The sequence below is a fragment of the Amborella trichopoda genome, chromosome 1, assembly GCF_054954075.1.
Source record: "Amborella trichopoda isolate Santa Cruz 75 chromosome 1, AtrichopodaSantaCruz75HAP2 v2.0, whole genome shotgun sequence".
Classification (NCBI taxonomy): Eukaryota; Viridiplantae; Streptophyta; class Magnoliopsida; order Amborellales; family Amborellaceae; genus Amborella; species Amborella trichopoda.
In genome coordinates this window covers 42,535,096-42,556,852 of record NC_142336.1, presented here as the reverse complement: position 1 = coordinate 42,556,852, position 21,757 = coordinate 42,535,096, and the positions used below count along the sequence as shown (strand labels likewise).

Here is a 21,757-nt window from a genome sequence, read left to right as displayed (position 1 = left end):
TCTCAAACCAAGATGATTTGATAGTCTTGTAACTAATCAGGAGTCAAGATATAGGCTGACAGATGGTCGGGATTGGCATGCCTTGGCTTCATCATACCCCCATTATCGTACTTGGAGCATGTCTTGCAAATAGATTCCCAATAATCATATTTATTGGTCTTGCATAATGACCCACCTTCTGCAAGGCATATATAGGCTTGGCGTCCACCTAACACTGATCTTCAAAGGCAACCTCTTGGATTTTATGTGCAGATTGTTTACGTGTACACGGCCTTGTATTGCGACCCAAAAATGCACTCCACACTTACATGCATGTCATTTCAAGCATTGGATGAAGATTTAAGCAACATTTTTTCATAGTTCTTAATCCAACATCCAAGGAAGCATCCATTCTCACTTCAATTTCAATTAGTAACACTTTTTAAATGGAGAAGGCTGACACAATTATGCTAGTCTAATCCAGGCACTAGCACTAGGTGTGCTTGATGGTCTTGCTTGGTGAGCCTGACCTTTGTTTTCTTTATTTCAGGTACTTTTTTTTTTCATTTATGCATCATTTACTATAGATCTTAAGTGTTATTAAATTCTTATATGTTTCTGTTGAGTTAATTCAAAGAACAATATTGCTTGTGCAGCCTACGCCCTACAACAAAGAGAATGTGAGATCTATTTTCTGTTGGTCATAATTTGATGATCCCTATTTCTTTTATTTTTCATCCTTGTTTATTTTAAACAATGATTTGAGTGGGGAGATCTTAAATTTAATCCAAATAGGTCTGCATGTAAATATTAGTCATGCAACATTAAGTTTGGGGGTAGGATTGTATCCATATAGGTTTTATATAAAGTAAAATTAAAGGAAAATGATTCACGGGAGGTATGAGTGTTATGATCTAACGAAGGGCTTCATTTAGGAGCATGGTCCCTTTTTGGGTGGCAGTTTGTAGGAAAAAAACATAGTCTCGCAATCAGCAATACCTTAACCAATCAAATCCAAGCGAGTTCTCATAATTAAATAACATTGTATCATATACCAAGCATCGGTGGGCACAGGCTCTTGGCTCAGTGGCTAAAGCATCCAAGGTTTAAATCCTATTGCTAGCTATCAAAATGGGGATTGTATACTATAAGACCATTCATTTTTATTACGAGGAGGCCACAATCACTTGTAGCCATTAAATATAAAATCCGACAACTTAAAGATAATCACATAGTTTGTGAAACTAGATTTTTAACTTTGTGCACAAGTACTGACACACCCCCAGCCACCCAATTTTACATCTAATGGTCATTATTGATTATGGCTTCTTTATACAAAAAGTAAATGGCCTTGTTGTATGCATTTCCATAAAAAAGATAAAATAAAATAGAAAACTAAAACAAAGTACTACTAGCTCCCTAATTATCTGAGGTCAACAATAGACAAGAATCATTCCTCCAAACAAAATAAAATGATCATCTAACCAATGCTTCCCTGTAGAATGCAAATGAGGTTTGTATATTTCCTTTTACTTCTTTTTTTTTATCTTTTGAATAGAGAGTAGGACGAGTATTTGAAAAATCGGTGACTTGATCCGGATCGGATGTCGGTGGCACCCATCCGGGCCCACTTGAAAAATAGTATCAAGACGATTTTCAACAGGGATTCGCCACATTACGTCCTAACTCAGTATCATTACCTCATGAATCAGACATCTCACTGATTCTCACGTCATTAAATATTTTTTATATGTCATTAAATGTTTTTTTAATGGTTCTTTTAAGGGACAAATAGTCCCAGTTAGTCATGGTTTGCCTGAGTATATGCTCTTCTAGTGAAGCGAAGTTTGCGCAACTCTCGTGTGGTCAGTTTGTTTGCCATTGGGGATGGGGCAAGCGTTATGCAAAATTGTTGCTGAAAACTTCCTAATTCTTCACTAGTAATTTACTGAGGAATATACTCTATATAGTAAAAGGCGAAAGAAAATAGTTTGGTGTTTATTTAAATAAAATAGTCCCATGTTTTTTGATTTGGAGGTTCCATAAAATCTTCATCGCAAATGCCAAAATTTTTGTTTGGACCCCTCTCTCTCTTCCCTAAGAACCTATCTATCTCTCCTAGGCATCCATCGCTCTCTCTATTTCTCTATGTGCAAATTAATTCCCTTATCGCTCATCTCTTTCTCCCCTAACAACCTATCTCTCTCTCTCTTTGGCATCCATCTCTCTATATATATATAGCTGCTGTGGGTGTTGTCGACAGGCATTTTTTATTTTTTTTATTCTATTTTTAAGGTAAAATATTTATTTGAATTTTTTTAATGTTATAATATTAACATTTAGAGGGCTTTATTCTTTTTAGTTATATGACATGAAAGCATTTTCCAATAAATTTTAATCATGTTTTTTATAATATTATAGTTAATACTACACATTGATAACCAAATCATGTATTTTATTTATTAATTTATTTGTATTATAAATTATGTAATGTATTTTTTATTCTTATAGTTATAAATAAGATTTTTTTAAATTATATGATATTATAGCACATTTTAGTTTTATTCTTATACAATTATTTGTATAGCAGAATAATTATACAATATAAACTAACAATTTCAATTTCAATATATAATATTATAGTTAATTAGATTGAGATAATTTTGGATAAGTAAAGCGCATTAATACATGATTGATACTTTGGTGTGATACTAATTTCACTTTATATGGGAAATTATGTTTTTAATCTTATAATGTGAAAGTGTTTTCTTATATTTAAGCTATTTTGATGCAATATTATAATTGATAATTATACAGGCATCCAGACAGGAAAACATCTCAGTATTCCCCTACTTTTATAAAATCACGAAAGTACACAATGCATCACCCCTAATTTCTTTTAAAAACTAAAATAACACTATTTTTAGACATTTATAGTGATTATTTGAAACTTTTGAGGACAAAAATTACTGATTTGGCCGATTCTCTTATCTACCGATCCAACACAAGTATGGGTGAGGCCGGCTCGAGTCACCGAACTGTTTTTTTAAACATTGGGTAGGACATAATGTTAGGTAACTGCCCCATAACCACCGGTGCCTCGACCCCATTCCCGTGAGGGCCTTAGCAACATTTCATGAGATAACTTTGAAGAATGATTAACCTAAAGAGTTCCATGATCGTGTAAGATGGAATCAGCCTTTTTTAAAAGATATATGGAGTTGGAAAATCCCTCATAAAGTGCAGGCTTTTGTTTGGATTTTGGCACAAAGTAAATGCTTAACAGGGGACAATTTGCGAAAACGAGTAATGTTTGCCTTTTTGGTAAAAATGATGCGGAAACGCATGATCACTTGTTTTTACTTTGTCCGGTTACTTCTGCACTTTGGTATTGAGCTTTGCAAAAAGTTGGGTTTTCTATGAATCTCCCTTCATCTGTTTGGCATATTGTGAATCAATTGAAAATTGTTGGAGTTCCAAGGGTTGGGGGAATTCTTTGGAATATGTTTCGTGGTTCATTGTTATGGGAAGTATGGCTTGAAAGAAATAGGACGACCTTTGAAGGTGTGGCGGTGGATTTGGCAACCGTAGAGAACAAGATCTTACTCAATACATGGAATTGGTTTAGAATTACTAAAGAAGGATGGAGAACTTCAAGAATGGATGTAGATGAGAATCTTGATCAACTAATCTTGTTAAGATTTATTAAGGTGAGGCCAAGAAGCAGCAGGCAGCCTCCTTTGAGTGTTATTAAGGTGAGGCCAAGAAGCAGCAGGCAGCCTCCTTTGAGTGTTATTAAGGTGAGGCCAAGAAGCAGCAGGCAGCCTCCTTTGAGTGGTTGCTTTAAATTGAATGTTGATGGCTCTTTTATGGGAAATCTAGGTAGGGTTAGGATAGGTGGAGTAAGCAGGGACTCAAGTGGGAATTTAGCTTTCTGTTTTGCAGGACCGTGTGGTAATGCTACTGCGAACTATGCTGAAATGGCAGCGGTCCTACAAGGTATCGAGCTATGGAAGGAGATGAGCTTGGGGGACTCTAAGAATGCGATGGACTGGTGTAACTACTTATCTATTACACCTTGGCGTATGGTATATATTTGGTTGCACATTTAATAATTATCTGCTGGCAGCAACATTACCTTCAACCATATATATAGAGAGGGCATCCCTTCCTCTGTTCCATATATATAGAGAGGGCATCCCTTCCTCTGTTAAGGGTTTCTTTTTCTTTGTTCTAATGTTGGTTTTTTTTTTGTAATTTCTTTGCTGTTATGGTTGTAATGATTTTATGATTTAAATAATATTTGACACTCTTGCCAAAAAAAAAAAAAGATTAAACTAAAGAGGTATATATGGGGGCGCGGGAACTAGTTTTTTTTCAAGTAACCGTGTTTTGTCTTTTGTTTACAAGTTATGCAATCGCTTTTCTTGATGATCAGCTTGAGAAGCCTATTGAAAATATAAACTGCGAAATATTATTTTAATATTGAATCGTTGCAAAATGGTTCGCATCAACAAAATTGATTCACACTCTAAAAGGACTGTAGGGGGCATACATGCATGACAACTGAATGTTTAGCTTTTACTTAATTAGCATGTCAACTTGAAAAAAAAAAATTTCCCTTTGTTTTTTTGGTTTAAGTACAGATCAAAGAAATTCCTATACGTACTTGAGAGTACTGGTATATAGTCAGAGAGGCTTTCTTCCAATGGTTGCACCTATGCACTTTTAATGTTGATTGGGCACACTCCAAGTTTTCATACTCCGTGATCCCGATTGAAAAGTGCCCATGCAGATCAAATTCAGTGTGTGGACGATCCATGTCCTCCCTGGAATCGCCCATACCTTCTTTTTTTTTTGTTAAGCAATTTGTTTATCTGGTTCATCGGCATAGTTGTGAGTAATATTGAACCCCATTTCGGGTTTTAAAAGCCTCGGCACAAAGTCCATATAACATGAACGATAGAGTTGATCCTCGTGGATTACCAAGATTTACATGTCAAACAGCCATCTCTAGAATTGAACGACATACAAATTGGAGGCTTCTTTAACTTTACAAATCGTGTGTTAAAAGAAGCATGCAATCTTTCTTTTGTCTGTTTTATTTCTCCACACTACTCATGTAACAAAAATGTGAAATCCATCTAGCAGCTTCATGATGCGGCACAATTACCCTACTGCAAGGTTGTAAAATAGTATGATGTAATTTTTTCTACCTTGGATTATTGAAAACCGAGTAGGGGACCTTCTCCCCCTACTGATTTACCCAAAAAAAAGAAAAAAAAAACAAATGCTAGTGCTCCATAAGCACATGGAAGTAAACAAAGAATGCCTGCAAGAGAGATTGTATCACATTATGTCAGAGGATAGCATCAGTACAATGGTAACTAGTTTATCCACTGGTTGGCCGGATGCCCTACCCATAGAGTTGAGTCCCCATAATGGTTGCAACATAAAAGAGAAAGGAATATGATGCATTCTATGCATACAAGCAGCATTCCAGATGTAATCTCAATTGTCGGTCTCAACAACGAATCTGCGAGATGAAGCATTCTTCCAGTCAGGCAGATAATCGGATAACTCAAGCTGAGGAATGGTACGTCTCGATTAGCTTTCATTCAAAATGGACAGTTGATTTTACATACGAGGTACTGTGTATGCCGCCCGCATCAATGTACAATTTCAAAAGGAAGTAACAACTAGACCTGCAAAAGGATGCTCAGCTGTGTTTTTAACCGTGCCAACAGAAGCTTTACAGCTCTTATAGATGATCTTCATGAAGCGAGGCGTATGTCTTTTAGGAGGCCGAGCACCTGTTGCATGGTGGGCCGCATCTCCGGCACCTCAGCAGTACACAAATACCCAACCCACACACACTCCACCATCTCCCCCACTGGCCCCACCCTCTTCAGCCTCTCATCGATCAACTTCATCACCTGCTTTGCTCTCACCAGCCCCCTCACCCAAGCCACCATCTCCTCAGACCCCATCATCCCAGTAACCAGCTCAAGCAAAACAACCCCAAATGCATACACATCAGCCTCAACCGATGACTCAGTGGCCTGAGATCCAAGTGAACCAAGCCCACAGCCAGCAAGCCTAGGCTCGAAGGACTCATCGAGAAGGATTGTTGTGGGCTCAACCCGACCATGAGGTGTGGGTCGAGAGCCTGCATGGTGGAGGAAGGCAAGGCCTCGGGCTATGCCCACGGCGATGCGGTGACGGGTGAGCCAGCCCATTTTTTCAGGGTTGGAGGGGAGGAAATTCGAAGAGTTGATTTGCTGCTGTTGCTCCCACGTGTCCATGCTCCAGTCCTCGACATTGGGGTCACCACTAGGGAGCTCATGAAGCCATTGGTGGAGGTTTCCATTGGCCATGAACTCGTAAAGGACTAGTTTCTCTTTGCCTACAAGATTGAAGAGAGCAGGCAGAACTCAATTGTTTGTCCCATGAGTGTGGTTGATGATTTGGCGAGAGAGAGGGATGCTCCCACCCTTAATCAACAACAAACTCATTCAAGAATATAAGTATTTCGACAATTTAAAAAACGTGGTGAGTCACAATCATTCTCACTCATTAGATGTCAAAATGAATGGCTTGGGTGAGTCATAAGTTCGAATTTTTTTTTTGTGTCTATTCAATGATACTCTTAATACCAACTATTTTGAAATTTATGAGAGAAAAATGAGTGCGATCTCCATGTACAAAAGATATGTGGTCTCTATGTAGACAATCCCTTAAAATGGCTCCGTGTGAAAAGTCTAAGTTACCTATATATATATATATATATATATATATATATGAATGCAAATGTTCTCTTTCAGAAGAGTCTAGTTATTTAACAATATACCTATTGCTGCTTTTCCAACTTAAATCATTGTACTTTTAAGGGTATTTTGAAATAAAAGAAAAAGATGTGGATAAGATGTTCAATTGTTTGTCCTTATAGGTAGTTCGATAAATTTCCCTTATACATGTAAGGTTATTTAAAGTAGTCATACATATATGAGTATTTTTTTTAATGTGCTCAATTTTATGGACATTCATATATCTTTATTTTGTAATACAATTTTTTGAAAATAAAGACACTTTTCCTATTAAAAAGGCTAAGATAGATATTTCTATAAAAAAGTTGTTACATTTATTAATGGCTAAGAAGCCACCATTGCTTAATGTGGGTAATGCCAAGATGACGTTCATTTCAACTTAATGTTTAGAACTTTACTTTATAAAGCGGAAATTGATAGCCTCCGCTACATTAGCACTAGAATAATAGAAAATTTTAAATATTTTCGATTATCAAGTAGTTTGCGTACACCCAATATCATCACATTAGATTATTTTTTTATTTCAAATACCATTTTCATTATTGACAAGTTTTGTCAATTTTTAATAATTTCCATAATTTATCTACATTTGGAATTTTTCAAAAAATTCTCCATTTTTTGGGTTGGTCATATGGTTCAGGCCAAACTCGTCAAAGTCAACTCGAGCTTGCCCAATTAACTCAGCGATGTCAGTGGCCGCCTACCAAGCCCGAGCCAAGTAAAGAAACGTTGAATGTGCCAAGCAACCATTGAAAAATGCATTTTACAAGGATTATGATACCAATTTACCTTCATTTCACAAGTGAACAACAAGGTTAGAGTACGGCTGGCAACAAGCAAGGCCCGCCTTGGCCCTAGCCCAGGCCCCGCCCAACCTTGACAAGGCTAAACAGGCCCTAGCGATGGCCCGGCCAGCATGGAAGAAAAGGAAAGATAAAAAATATAAAGAACAAAAGAGTCAGGCCAAACTAGGCTAGCCCTATCTTTGCCTTGGCCCTTGGGCTACATTTGGTGGCCCAACACTTTTTTCAGGCCCGGGCATATGGACTAGATTGACAGATAGTGGTAACGAATCAGGTATGGTCGGATCAAGGTCAGGACCTGTACTCGGGTCACACAATTAAAAATAAAAAATAATTTAAATACTATTTACTATATGTTTGATACGTTTTACATGAGGTGGGGTTGGGCGCAGTCCACCCTTACCCAAACCCAACCCGACCCGATCCAATAGGGTCCATGCCAGACCCAAACTCGAATCCAATAGAGTCCAAGTCATTTGGAACCAGAACCTGCCGCATGCAAAAGATGGACCCAAACCCAGACCTAGTTGAGGTCAACCCAGTCGACAAATCGACTCGACCCCAATGCCATCCCAACCGGGCCACCCATAGCCAACCCTAGGTTAAAGCAAACGCTATTTTGCTGATCCATTGGTCTAAAATCAATGGATTATGTGTAATATTTCTTATAAATAAATCTATTTACTAAAATTTTATGACTTAGCAGTTCCTTAATTTCATAATATTTGGCATTCGGTCAGTCATTTCTGCCGCTTGTCTAATATGCTAGAAAAGGACAGCAAAACCCAACAACGAAAAGGGAACCAATTTTGTCTACTCACATTACGTGTCACGCACGATCAGAAATTCCAAACAATATTCGAGCCTCCCATTAAGCTTTTTCATGTCTCACTTTCGTGCCGTGGTGTTGTATCACAATTTCCACGGCTGAATCTGCATTAAGGGTGATCTTTGCCGTCCAATTCTAGATCGACCTTATGGGCAATTCTTATTTTCCTTACGTCTGTTCCACTAGAAGTCCACAAAATCAACTCTAAATATAGAAGACGATTGACCTTTTAATTTTAAAAAACAAAGCCGGTGCTGGTTTGGTCTAAGTAGGCCTCGGAACGATTTAAATAGGGCCCTGGAGAGGTGAGCTGAAAACAGTCTTAACCTTTGACTTATGCATAAAATTGTCACTCAAAATATTTGAATCCATACTCTTGCGTTGGGTACCCAAGTTCTTTACATGACGGTACCTTAGATTGATCCTCTAATTGACGGGACTAAATCACCTCCATTTCATCAATCCAATCCAATCCAAGTAGGGCTCGAGAATCCTGCCACTTGCTCCAAATCAATGATTTTGTTTTTTTCCAAATAAGCAGTTTGACTGTATTAGTTATTTTTGTTTTTCCCCTACTACTACTAAACAAGTAGTTGAGAGAAAAGTTGTGGAATCATGATCTTTCTTCTTCTCATAACAGTAATCAAGAAAGGGGTCTGTTCTAATTATTGGTCTAACTAATTGGACTATATTTTAAAAATTTAAATATAATAACAATTTAAAATTATATAACTTAAAATAATGAAATATATTTAAAAAAGTGTTCTTTTTATCAGATCAAATTAGTCAAAAGTAGATGTTTCAACCAGCTAAAAACTAGACAAACACTAAATTTTTACTGAACTAAATTTTCTCTTTAGACCAAACTGAAGAAGGCACCCTATTTGCCTTGGAAGACTTGGGAGTACCATGCTCGTGGATGTCTTTGTATGTTGTGGCTTGTTCCTATTCGAAATAAATGTTCCATAGACCTTTTTTGTTTGTACTTTTGCCTTTTGAGTTTTGGGCAAGCTTTCTATGTACAACATAAAATTTACATACTTCCCCTTATCCATCCAACTTGGAGGGGTAATAGTGCTCCAATCACAATGTCACGTCTCTACGTTATTTTATTTTTTATTTTTTTCTGTAAACTATTTTGATACCAAATTTTGTGCATCCAATCCTCTATTAAAATCATATTAGCGAGAAATATAAATAAAATATTTTCAATAAAATAAAATGACCAAAATACTCTTGAAAGTTTTAAAAGATATTTTGGTTATTATATTTTATCGAAAAATTATTTTTAATATTTTTTAAAAGTGCACCCGATTGAGTAAAAAAAAACTAAAAATAAAATACTTTGAAACATCGTATCTAAGATCAAACGGTGAGTAGCTCTCTTATCAAAATTGGACGGCTGGATGGTAGGGGAAGCATAGATCTTCTATACTATAGCGGAAGTATAGAAAGTTTTTTTTTGGAAAGTTTTTCCTTTGAGTTTTTTTTTTTTGGAAAGTTTTCTATATTCTCCTACAACATAGAAATTCTATCCTCCCCTACCAACCAGCTATCCATTTTTTATCAAGAGAGCTCTCACCGTTTGATCTTAGATATGATGTCTCAAAGTATTTTATTTTTATTTTTTTAGTACAATTTTTTTGAATATAAAATTTGGTACGTGTCATCTTCTCATTGGGCGCACGTATAAAAAACTATTAACAATAATTTTTTGATAAAACATAATGACCAAAATACCCCTTGAACCTTTCAAGGGTATTGGTAATTTTATTTTATTGAAAATCTTTTTTTTATATTTTTCGTTAGTGGGAGTTTAATAGAAGAATAGACATCCAAAATTTGGTGTCAAAATAGTTTATAGAAAAAAAATTAAAAATAAAATAGTGTAAAAACGTGACATTGTGATTAAGGCAATCTTAACCCTCCGTTAAAAAATGGAGGGTTGGATACAAGAGAGGATAGAACTTCTATGTTATAGGGAGAACCAGCGTTTTAAAAATCGCCGAGTCGAACCGGACTCGCCCGGTTCGACTCGGAATTCAAGAAAAAGGGACCGGATCGGTTCAAAAACCGGGAATCGTCCGGTTCTAGAGAGAACCGGACGATTCCGCACAGTGACTCGCCGATTCACTGTGCGGAATCGGCGAGTCCGTGAAGAACACGGGTTGCACAGTGTTCTTCACGGATTTTTTTCAAATTTGTCATTTTTTGATCATTTTTTTTGTTTTTTTCGGCACGTGATCTGTTTTTCAGGCTGTAAACAGCTTTATTCAGCTTTTTTAACGATTTAATGGTGGAAAAATTGGTTGTTTTTGGATCAAGAAAAATTCGGGGTTTAGGGTTTCCGCCATTTTTGAAATTTCATGCCAAATAGGGCATGAATCTTTCAAAATTTGTTGGCATATTGATCTTAAAGCTGTGAATCAAAAGATTTTGTTACTAATTTGTGAAAATCGTTGAGAAAAACAGACTTTTTTGGAGATTGAAGGCTTCGGTTCACAAAAACAGGTAAGAACTTTGGGTTTTTTTGTTTTTCCGCCATTTGATTTATTTCATGGCATATTTTGAACAAAATGAGTTCAATAATTAGGGTTTTTAATCTTTATTGTGTCTAGTATGATTTAAAATTTTTAATTTTACGTAATCTGGTCAATTACAGCAAGAAATTTGATATGAACATTGAGATGTCAGGGGAAAAAAATTCCGCTGTTTTTTTTTTTTTTTTTCCGCCTTTTGATTTTGTTTTCATGATATATTAGAAATAATGTGTTAAAAATTTAGGTTTTTGATTCCTTATATTGTTGTTTATCAGAAAATATAGTCAATTGGATGTAATTTATTCACTTGGAGGTGAATTTTTGAGTTAAAATCGCTTATGTAAAACGACTCTGTGAAGAACAAATTTGTTTTTTTTTTTTTTTTTTTTTTTTTTTTTTTTTTTTTTGTAGCCCATGATAGAATTTTTTGTAATCTATGATCGAATTTTTTGTAATCCATGATCACAATGTTTGTTTTTTTTTCTTGTAATCCATGATCGAATTTTATTTTTTATTTTTTATTTTTGTAACCCATGATAGAATTTTTTGTAATCCATGATCGAATGTTTTGTAATCCATGATCGAAATGTTTGTTTTTTTTTGTAATCCATGATCGAATTTTTTGTTTTTTGTTTTTTATGTAACCCATGATAGAGTTTTTTGTAATCTATGATTGAATTTTTTGTTATCCATGATGTAATTGTTTTTTTCTTTTTTAGTAATCCACGATCGAATTTTTTGTTTTTTTTTGTTTTTTTTTTTTGTAATGCATGATCGAATTTTATGTAATCCATGAACGAATTTCTTGTAATCCATGATAGAATTTTCTGTAATCCATGATCGACTTTTTTGTAATCCATGATCGAATTTTATGTAATCCATGATCGAATTTTTTGTAATCCATGATCGAATTTTCTGTAATCCATGATCAACTTTTTTGTAATCCATGATCAAAATGTTTGTTTTTTTTACTTGTAATCCTTGATCGAATTTTTTGTGTTTTTTTTTTTTTTGTAACCCATGATTGAATTTTTTGTAATCCATGATGGAATTGTTTTTTTTTGTTCTTGTAATCCACGATCGAATTTTTTGTTTTTTTATGTTTTTTTTTTTTTTTGTAATCCATGATCGAATTTTATGTAATCCATGATCGAATTTTATGTAATCCATGATCGAATTTTTTGTAATCCATGATCGAATTTTTAGAAAATTTATGAATTTTTTTTTTTTAATCCATGATCGAACTTTTTGAAAATTTGTTAATTTTTTTTTTTAATCCATGATCGAATTTTTTGAAAATTTGCTGTACTTTTTTTTTTTATTTCTTTTTATCCATGATCGAATTTTTTGAAAAATGATGATTTTTCGAAAAGATGTGAAAATCGTGATAAAGTTTTGATTATCATGATGTATTAAACATTTAAACCTAATTTTTAATTTTTATTGTTTGAGTTTGCTGTAATTTTTTTTTTTTTTTTTTTTCATGATCGAATTTTTTGAAAATTGATGATTTTCCGAAAAGATGTGAAAATCGTGACAAGGTTTTAATTATCATGAGGTATTAAACCATATTTTAAATTTTTATTGTTAAAGTTTTTGTTGAAAAAATTGTATGTTGATGGATTATTTATGCAAAAAAATGCATGTTATTATATTTTCAATACAAAACTGTATTTTTTTTATTTGTTGTTCATGGATTTTTAAGTTGGAATGACTGATGTTAGCCGGCTCTTTGAAGAATTGTTTTTATTATTAATTTTTTAATGCAAAAAATGTATGTTCTTGATAATTGAGTTGTAGCCATGTTTGGAGCTTGCATTTTGTATTATTCTAAATGTTTGTAATTGATATGTACGAAATATTATTGTCAAAAAAGGTATTTTGCAATAACAAATAACAACGAATATGACTACATGAACTACCGCAACATATTATCACTACATATTGTGATTATTTTTCTTTTTGAACTGTCAGGTTAATTTAAACTTTTTACATCTTAAAACAGTTGAATCATGTCAAGATCTATAGAAGACCCTGCATGGCAACATGGGGTCAGACTTGATCTCAACAAGAAAGACAAAATTATTTGTAATTACTGTCAAAGAGTGATAAGTAGTGGGGTACATAGGTTCAAGCAACACTTGGCAGGGGTTAAGGGAGAAGTTTCTGCATGCACTAGTGTCCCTAGTAATGTAAAAAAACAGATGGTGGCAATTCTTAATGCTAACAAAGGTAAAAAAATTGCCAAACATAGGACATATCAATATTCGCATTTTCATCCAAAAACATGAAAATTCTTAATGGAGTACCCTCATTTTTTATTGAATTCCTAAAAAACAATATTTATAATGAATTTTAATAATTTTTTCGGATTTTTTTGAAGCTTTATTCTGACCGATTCACCCGATTCCGATCCGGACCGCCGATTCGTCGATCCGGATCGCCGATTCGCCGATCCGGATCGGTTTTTGAAAAGCCCGATCCGGGTCACCGATCCGGTTTTTAAACCATTGGGGAGAACACATAAAGCTTTCCCGTTTTGAATCAATTGTTTGTTTTGGGTTTGTATTTTATTATTATTATGTACACCATTTGCACATCTGCCATCCGTTTCCCCAACAATGGATGGAAAAGATCAGATGTACCCAGTTGATCTAATATCCACTGTGTTACATATATTTTATGTTTAAAAGGTTTCTAGCCCACAAAAAGTGGGGATCTATTTTATGGGCAATAAAAAACTGCAAAAGGGTAATTTTGAAAAGAGAAAAAAAAATTATAGATAAGGTTTCTGATTGTAGGAGTCATTTCTAAAAAAAATTTTGTTTGTTTCTTTCTAGGTTTTTTGCCGTGCAAAACTTATACAAGTATTTTCTTCCAAAAATATAAGATTTGGGGATCCAACAATGTTTGAAACTATTGAAACCTTATATTTTCTTTTTTTTCTCGTTACCAAATCCTCAAAGTATGGTTAATTAATTTGGAAATAACTACTGTAATGTTTTATTACATGATAGATTTCATTAGTGCCTCCTGGTTTTCCCTTTCTTGGGAGGGGCTTTCACGTAAATCTTACTGTTACGGTTGGTATCTAATTTCTTACAAATTTACATATTTTTATTTATTTGAGGTTTGATAAGGCGTCGCTTCCCTATAGTCTGAACCAATGGTTTAAAAAACGGATCGGTGACCCTGATCGGGCTTCCAAAAAACCGATCCGGATCGGTGAATCGGCGATCCTGATCGAGAATCGGGGAATCGGTCAGAATAAAGCTTAAAAAAAATTCAAAAAAATTATTAAAATTCATTATAAATATTGTTTTTTAGAAATTCAATAAAAAATGAAGGTACTCCATTAAGACTTTTCATGTTTTTGAATGAATATGCGAATATTGATATGTTCTTTCCCTGCATGAACCGCCATTCAGCATTTAATTTACAGTATTTCGTGCTCATCCCTACACTGTTGCTGTTGGGACTCGATATGTGAATAATATGGCTGAGATAGGGTGGCCTCAGAATCATCATCTCTCTCATTTTCTCTTTGAATAATATGGATTAAAAAATAAATAACAAATTTTCAAAAAAATCGATCATGGATTAAAAAAAAAATCACAAATTTTCAAAAAATTCTATCATGGATTACAAAAAAAAAATCGATCATGGATTAAAAAAAAAAAATCACAAATTTTCAAAAAATTAAACCATGGATTACATAAAATTCGATCATAGATTACATAAAATTCGATCATGGATTACATAAAATTCGATCATGGATTACAAAAAAAAACAAACAAAAAAAAACAAAAAATTCAATCGTGGATTACAAAAAAAGAAAAAAACAGTTTGATCATGGATTACAAAAAATTCAATCATGGATTACAAAAAACTCTATCATGGGTTACAAAAAAAGCAAAAAACAAAAAATTCAATCATGGATTACAAAAAAAAAAACAAACATTTCGATCATGGATTAAAAAAAAAAAACAAACATTTCGATCATGTATTACAAAACATTCGATCATGGATTACAAAAATTCTATCATGGGTTACAAAAAACAAAAAAAAAAAAACAAAAAAATCGATCATGGATTACAAGAAAAGAAAACAAACATTTCGAACATGGATTACAAAAAATTCTACAATGGGTTACAAAAAACCAAAAAATTCGATCATAGATTACAAAAAAACAAAAACAATTCGATCATGGATTACAAAAAAATCGATCAAGTATTACAAAAAAATCTATCATGGATTACAACAACAACAACAAAAAAAAAAAAAAAAAAATCCGTACGGACTGGCCTATTCCGTACAGTAAATCGGTGATTCACTGTAAAGAATCGTGTGGTTCTCTCTAGAACCGGACGATTTCCGATTTTTTAGGCGATCCGGTCCCATTTTCACTATTTCCGAGTCGAACCGGGCGAGTCCGGTTCGACTCGGCGTTTTTTAAAACACTGGTCTGAACTAATCATAATTCAACAATCATCACTACCTATTTACAACAATGGAGGGATAGTGAAACCTCCCAAAGTCATGCGTGTCCCATCCCCGCTATATTGAAGGCCATTTCTTCATATAGGGAAGACCCTAATAACCGTAATTTCTCCACAGCTCATTCGATCATACTACACCTAACCCATGCTTTAAAACTTGTGTTTTGGATTGCCCATCCAGTGAATCGATCTATAGCAGTTGAAGGAGAAAAAAAACAATAGTAAGACCTAGATCCCTATTTAGGAGTAGGTAATCCGTTCCCTGTTCTCCAGGGATGATCTTTTAGTTTATATAAATGATAGGGTTTCTATGAGTCGCCCGACTCATATGTACATATACGGCTCCCCTACTAAAATTCATTTTAGATGATTTTTGTTTTTCTAATTTTTTTTGTAGATTTATCATCTAGGACAAGATGATCATGAATATGAAAAAAAAATAACTTTTTAAAATTAAAAATATAACTTTTTAGTTTTTTTATGTACCGTTCATATCTTATTTATGGACAATACGGTGTAGATGACAGCCATCTTTAAGATAGACGTTTAGAAGAGCCTACTAACTCATGAAACAATTTTCGTTACATAAAAAGCGTCAACCTTACACCATAAAAGTAAAGAGCACCTCACAAATCCATCAGGTGAGGTTGTTCCGACATTGACAAAACCCTCAAGTTAATAATCATCTCGATATCGAGTTACATAGATATAAAAAATAACTTCAAAACCTAAAAATAGAGCATCTTGTAATATATGGCTTGGAATATCAATTTTTACTTGAAGATCTACTCAATCTGCAATATTTTCTAAGCTTTGAACGTTATAGTTAGGGGTCAAAATAGAATTTAAGATGATGATAGGGATTTTCAACACCTAAAATGCATAAAGTGTATCTATTTAGGGTTAAGAAGTGCAGCTTCCTCTAATTGATAAATGCTTATATGCTACCACTTCTTTAGAAGAAGAAGTTTATATCAAGGTTGCAACCTAACTTATAGATTAGTAAGTGAAGTTGAAATAATTTATACCATCTATTATATTTGGACGGTGTAGCTTAAAAGATGCGCTACTTTTTTATAAGGGTGAAGTTTGTATAAGGTGCCTACCTTATATTCTAAACTTTGCCAAAAGATATAGTTCCGGTGTCCGAAACTATATGATGGCTTGAATATCCCTTGAAAATCCATGTTCAACCATAATTATGAAATTTCCAATTCTGAAACATTGCATATCGAACAAATTTGTAAACAATTGAAAACTGATTGTTAGTAAACTTATTACAAGATGCACTATTTTTTGGACTTGAAATTCTTTTTTTCTTTGTGTCCATATGTCTTAAGGTCGAGATGATCAATTAGAAGGTTTTTAAACTTAAAATGCTACACACCTTCCTATAATATAAGGTTGCCACCTTATATAGATGCGAGATTTATATAAGGTATCCACCTAATACTATACAAGTAGGGTGCACCTCTAAATTTTGTCAGAAGACATAGTTCAGGTGTCAGAAAACGTAGTTCTAGTGTTAGGAGCTTTACAATGGCTTGAAAATTTATTTTCAACTCAAATTATGAAATTTAAAATTTCAGAAAATGGAACGGATTGAGCAAATCTATAAATATTAAAAAATCTTGAAAATAGACCTTCTGGAATAGTGTTACTAAGATATGAAATTCTTTTTTCTTTATATCTCTATGTATCTCAAGATTGATCTTCAATTACAATGCTTTCAAAATTTTGAATGCTCTCTTCTACGGGATTTTTGAGGTACACCTTATTTCAATAGTATGATGTTGCAACCCTATATAAATTTTTTCCTTTTGATAATATCTTAAAGGGTATGATTTGTATAAGATTACAATTTTAAACAATCAAATTAAGGTGCACCTCCAAATTCTATCATAAATATAATTTTGGTGTAAAAAACTATTAGAATAGCTTGAGAATCTATTTTCATCGCTAATTATAAAATCTTAAATTCCAAAAATGGTTCAAATCAAGTATATATATAAACACATGAAAATCTTGAAAATTGACGGTCTAGATAATGTGTTACAAGATAGACTATTTTTAGGACTTTGAAATCTTTATTTCTTGCCATATTCATATACCTCGATATCGAGATGATCAATTATAGGATTTTTCAACATTAAAACAATCTTTTACAATGGACCTTTTATGTGCACCTTAATACTATATTTTAAGGTTGCATCTTTATATAAACTTTTTCTTTATCTTAAAAGATATGTCAAATCTACATTATCTTTAAAATCGATGTCATAGAAAAGTGTTATTTTGTATAAAGTGCATTTTTTAAAAATAATTATATATTACCTTTATATAATGAGATCACAAAAACTTATGCGATAGTTTGAAAATATCATAAAGTACAAAAAAAATTTGGAAATATCATAAAGTTCGAAAAAATTTGTTTTGAACTTTGAGTTTGCCCAATGCAATACCCACCCAATTTTAGATCCAATGATCAAAGATTAATTGTGACTACTTTTGGCTGATATAACTCAATAATAAAACTCAAGAATAGAAAAAGAAGGGAATTAAAGCATGTGAAAGGGGAAGAATTAAAGGGAGGGGAGGGAGGGAAGAGTCGAAGTACCTGCAATGCAGTAGCCCAAGAGAGGCATGACATTAGGGTGTTTGAGGCGCCCCAATTCCTCCAATTTTGCCACCGCCTCTACATTATCCATCTCTCTCGCATTCTCCAGGACTTTAATGGCGACGTGCATATCTCCAGGCAAAACCACTCTGTAAAGAGGCCCACTCCTGGCCGCCTCAGCAAGCTGCGATTCCTTACTGAAATGGCCTGTTGCAGCGATGAGATCAGAGAAGGTCAAGCTAATCAATGGCTTCTCAAACATCACCACTGCAACTGAGGATGGCTCCTTTATATCAGCAACCCAAGTTCCACTATCTGTTTCGAACGAGAATGGCCCTGATTTTTCAATCTTCACTGTAAATGGGGGTTTCGGGATAGCCCACTTTTTGCTGATGGTGGCGTTTCTTCTTCTTCTGTAAAGGCAGGTGACAGCAATAACCAGAGCTAGAATGAATGAGGCCGAGGATAGAGAAGCGATAATGGCGATATTGGTTCCTTTTCGGCTTTTATGTTTGGTTTTCGCTCTGGAATTGGTGGTCGGTTTGGCTTTTGTTGAAGGTTTTGGGTGGGTTTGGTTTTTGTGGGGGTTAGGCAAACAGGTGGAATTGAACTCTGAACTACAAATCCCAGATTGAATAAAGGCTGATACGCCAAATCGTTTGAAAATATCAGAACGTATTGGACCACTGAAATTGTTTACAGAGACGTTCAAGAATTTGAGGTTGGAAATGCAAGGAAAATCAGATATGAAGGAGCCACTCATGGAGTTATGGGAGATGTCAAGATGGGTTAGAGAACCGAGGCTAGAAAGTGGTTTAATGGAGCCTGAAATATTGCAGTTTGATAGATCCATATATTGGATTCCTGAAAGTGCCCTAACTGAAGAAGGCAATGACTGTAAATTGTTTCCAGCAAGAGAGAGCTTGATCAGGTTGCTAAGACCAGAGATCTGAGAGAGAACATCACTTTCAGAAATTTTGTTATTGGAAAGGTCCAAGACTCTAAGATCTTTGAAACTAGAGAGATTAAAGGAGTTTGTGAACCTATTTGCAGAGAGATTTAGGAGTTGAAGAGGTAAGTGAGGGATTTGAGATTTACTGAGAGAGCCCACCATACCACCAAAGTCATTTGCAGAGAGATCAAGATGAGTAACACTAGGCATTAACCAGAAGCTACCTGGAATTGAACCCTGAAGTGAATTGTTGGAGAGGTCTAGTGTCTTCAACTCCGTGAGGTTCTTTAGTTGCATCCATGAAACACTTCCTCTGAGATTCTTCGACGGCAGCTTAATCTCTCGAATTCGATCGCTGCAATTAACAGTGAAATTGCTTCCTAAGAACTCAAGATCAAAGCCAGTAACTGAACTGAAGGCTATTTGGACCAGCTTATAATCTGAGGAATTGCAGGGAACTTCTTCTGTCAGAGAAAGAGAGGCCAAAAGCAGAAGAATTTCGCATAGTAAAATCAAGCCATGAGTTACAGTAATCGCAAAGGCCATTTTCTAGTTTTTCTTTCTCTCACTTGATGAAGAATATGTGTCTCATAATTGCCCTGTTTATTTTTCAAACCATTATCATTTGCTCTTGCATCTCACCATTAGAGTCTTCAGATAAAGGAAAGAGTCCCTCTCTAGAGTAAAACCTTGAACACTGAGAATTTTCTACGAGGCATTCAATTTCCCAGGACGAACTGATGGACTTTCACGAGTATTTCTGCTTTTACTTTTGTCCTTTTCCTTTTGCAGGAAAATAAGATTCGAAGTCAGCAATAATCAGAGCAAAAGAAGACGAGTTTCACAGATAAATCAAAGAGAGCGAAATTGATTGATAAAAGAGAAGACGCCATTAATAACTGTCCAAATCCAGTACCAGTTGTTTTTGTCGTAGCTGTCGCCTCCTTTTCCAATAAAAATTGCAGGCGGCCACTAAATTATCAGATAAAACAGTAGAAACCAAAAAATGGTGAAAAATGTCCAAATTTAATGCCCAATCGCCATGGATTTGCAGTATCCACGAATCAAAGCTCTCAATGTAAATCGACAGATCAAATATTGCTCATCTCGTTCCCGTGAAACACCATTAATCTCTGAAACTTAGATCGCTTCCACTTCTTTCTACTGATTTAACATCATGAGAAGCTCTTCAAAAAGAAACACAACAATCTTCCTCCATTTTTCTCAAGTTTCGATTGATATCGGAAGAAAAGGCATTTTTTCACTGCATTTTGTTCTCAATCACTTTACATCAAAATCCACACCTGAAACAATGAGAACAAGCACTCACCAGCTCGATCACCATGTATTTGCAGCGAAAAACTTCACCACCTTCATGCGTCAGAGAAAAGAAACCAGAATTTCAGACGCATAAATGTTTAAAGAGAGAGATTCAGATCCAAAGCCAAAGTGAGCTTGAAATCACAAACAAGCGCCGCAACCGCCATTGATTTTCGCAGAAGAAAGCACACTCGCCAGCATGAAGAAAGAAGGATCTCGGGAAAAGCCTAATAATTTCCAGCAGTTTTATAAGCCTCTTCTTGCTCCTTAACGGCGTTAATCAAACGGCGGTACTTAACGGCTCTTATCACGCATAACCGTATTAAATTGGAACGAAAGACGGAAAAGTCCGGATTGGGGACAAGCTCTGACTCGCGTCGTCAATGAACCGCCTTGTTTACGCGGGAATGGAATTGACTGTTTTACCATCGTATTTCTTGAAAACAAAAATCAAGTTTTCCGCTGAAATTTACTACAATTTTTTCATTTTGCCTTTTTTACGAGGAAAAAATTGATATTAACGAGTAACTTGTGGACCTCGAGTAATAAAAATTTCAAATCTTAAAAATAATGCATTCGATAGTTTTCAATCTATTATCAAGATTTTTAAAGTTTTATGGATCTATTCAATTTATATTATTTTTAAAATTTTAAATTTTATAATTAAAAATAAAAATAAAATTTTAAATCATCATAAAATTTAAAAAACCCAGCCAAATAAAATTTAGAAGTACGCCTTACTCTTACGTTATAGAGAGGGCACCTTATATAAGCCTCACTCTTTATAAAATACTTTTATTTTCAAAAGCATTTCCATGTTACAAGTCCCCAAAAAGACTTTTTAGCTGAAGTCTTCGTCATCTTCATCTTCAAACCTGACTAAATCCTAAAATAAAATTGGGTTCTAACATTATTATTTTAAGCTCTAAATCAATCCACCGAGGATGATGTACAACAAATACTGGTTCAAGTACATTAATTTACTTTTGTCTTCAAAATAAATTTAATGATTTTAAAATTTATAAATAATAAACTTATCAAATTGTGTTTTTTTTTTAAAAAGAAATTGTAATCGACTAGCAGCAATGAGATGAATTGTAATATAGTGTTTGTTTGCATTGGATTATTACAATTTTAGGTATAAATGCGTGTTATGGAGTGTTATATTTGGCTTGTGGCGGTAGCAGTGATAGTGATGGTGTGGTGGAACGCGACGTGTTTGCAACGATGATGGTATTAAAAGGAGAGGAGAAGAGATGAGAGAGATACAAAAATTGAACCTTCTACGAAACAACGCAGAGAGAGACAAAAATCAAACCTTCAACGAAACAATGTAGAGTGATATTGCCAAAGAGTTGATTTGGAGACGTAATTTTATTTTGGAAGACAAT

The 21,757-nt window shown here is 34.3% G+C and overlaps 2 protein-coding genes across 4 annotated transcripts; one reads left to right on the top strand and one right to left on the bottom strand.

Annotated features, from left to right (window-relative positions):
- The first annotated feature begins 3,398 nt into the window (after positions 1-3,398).
- LOC110006498 (uncharacterized) lies at positions 3,399-4,091 on the top strand. Its single transcript, XM_020662120.1, has one exon. The coding sequence runs from the start codon at positions 3,399-3,401 to the stop codon at positions 4,089-4,091; it is 693 nt and encodes a 230-aa protein (XP_020517779.1).
- Positions 4,092-5,308: 1,217 nt separating this feature from the next.
- On the bottom strand, positions 5,309-20,722 carry MEE62 (Leucine-rich repeat protein kinase family protein). Of its 3 annotated transcripts, XM_020662129.2 has the most exons (3): positions 19,271-20,579; positions 18,095-18,507; positions 5,309-6,385 (listed from the first exon to the last, which is right to left on the bottom strand). In XM_020662129.2, exons 1-3 carry the CDS (start codon positions 19,345-19,347, stop codon positions 5,754-5,756), a joined length of 1,122 nt encoding a protein of 373 aa, XP_020517788.2. In that variant the 5' UTR covers positions 19,348-20,579; the 3' UTR covers positions 5,309-5,753. The 3 variants fall into 3 exon arrangements, with proteins under 3 accessions (XP_020517788.2, XP_020517787.2, XP_088722253.1); XM_020662128.2 differs by having other exon boundaries at positions 18,095-20,722; XM_088866127.1 differs by lacking the exon at positions 5,309-6,385 and adding an exon at positions 8,745-8,931 and having other exon boundaries at positions 18,095-20,716.
- Positions 20,723-21,757: the final 1,035 nt, after the last annotated feature.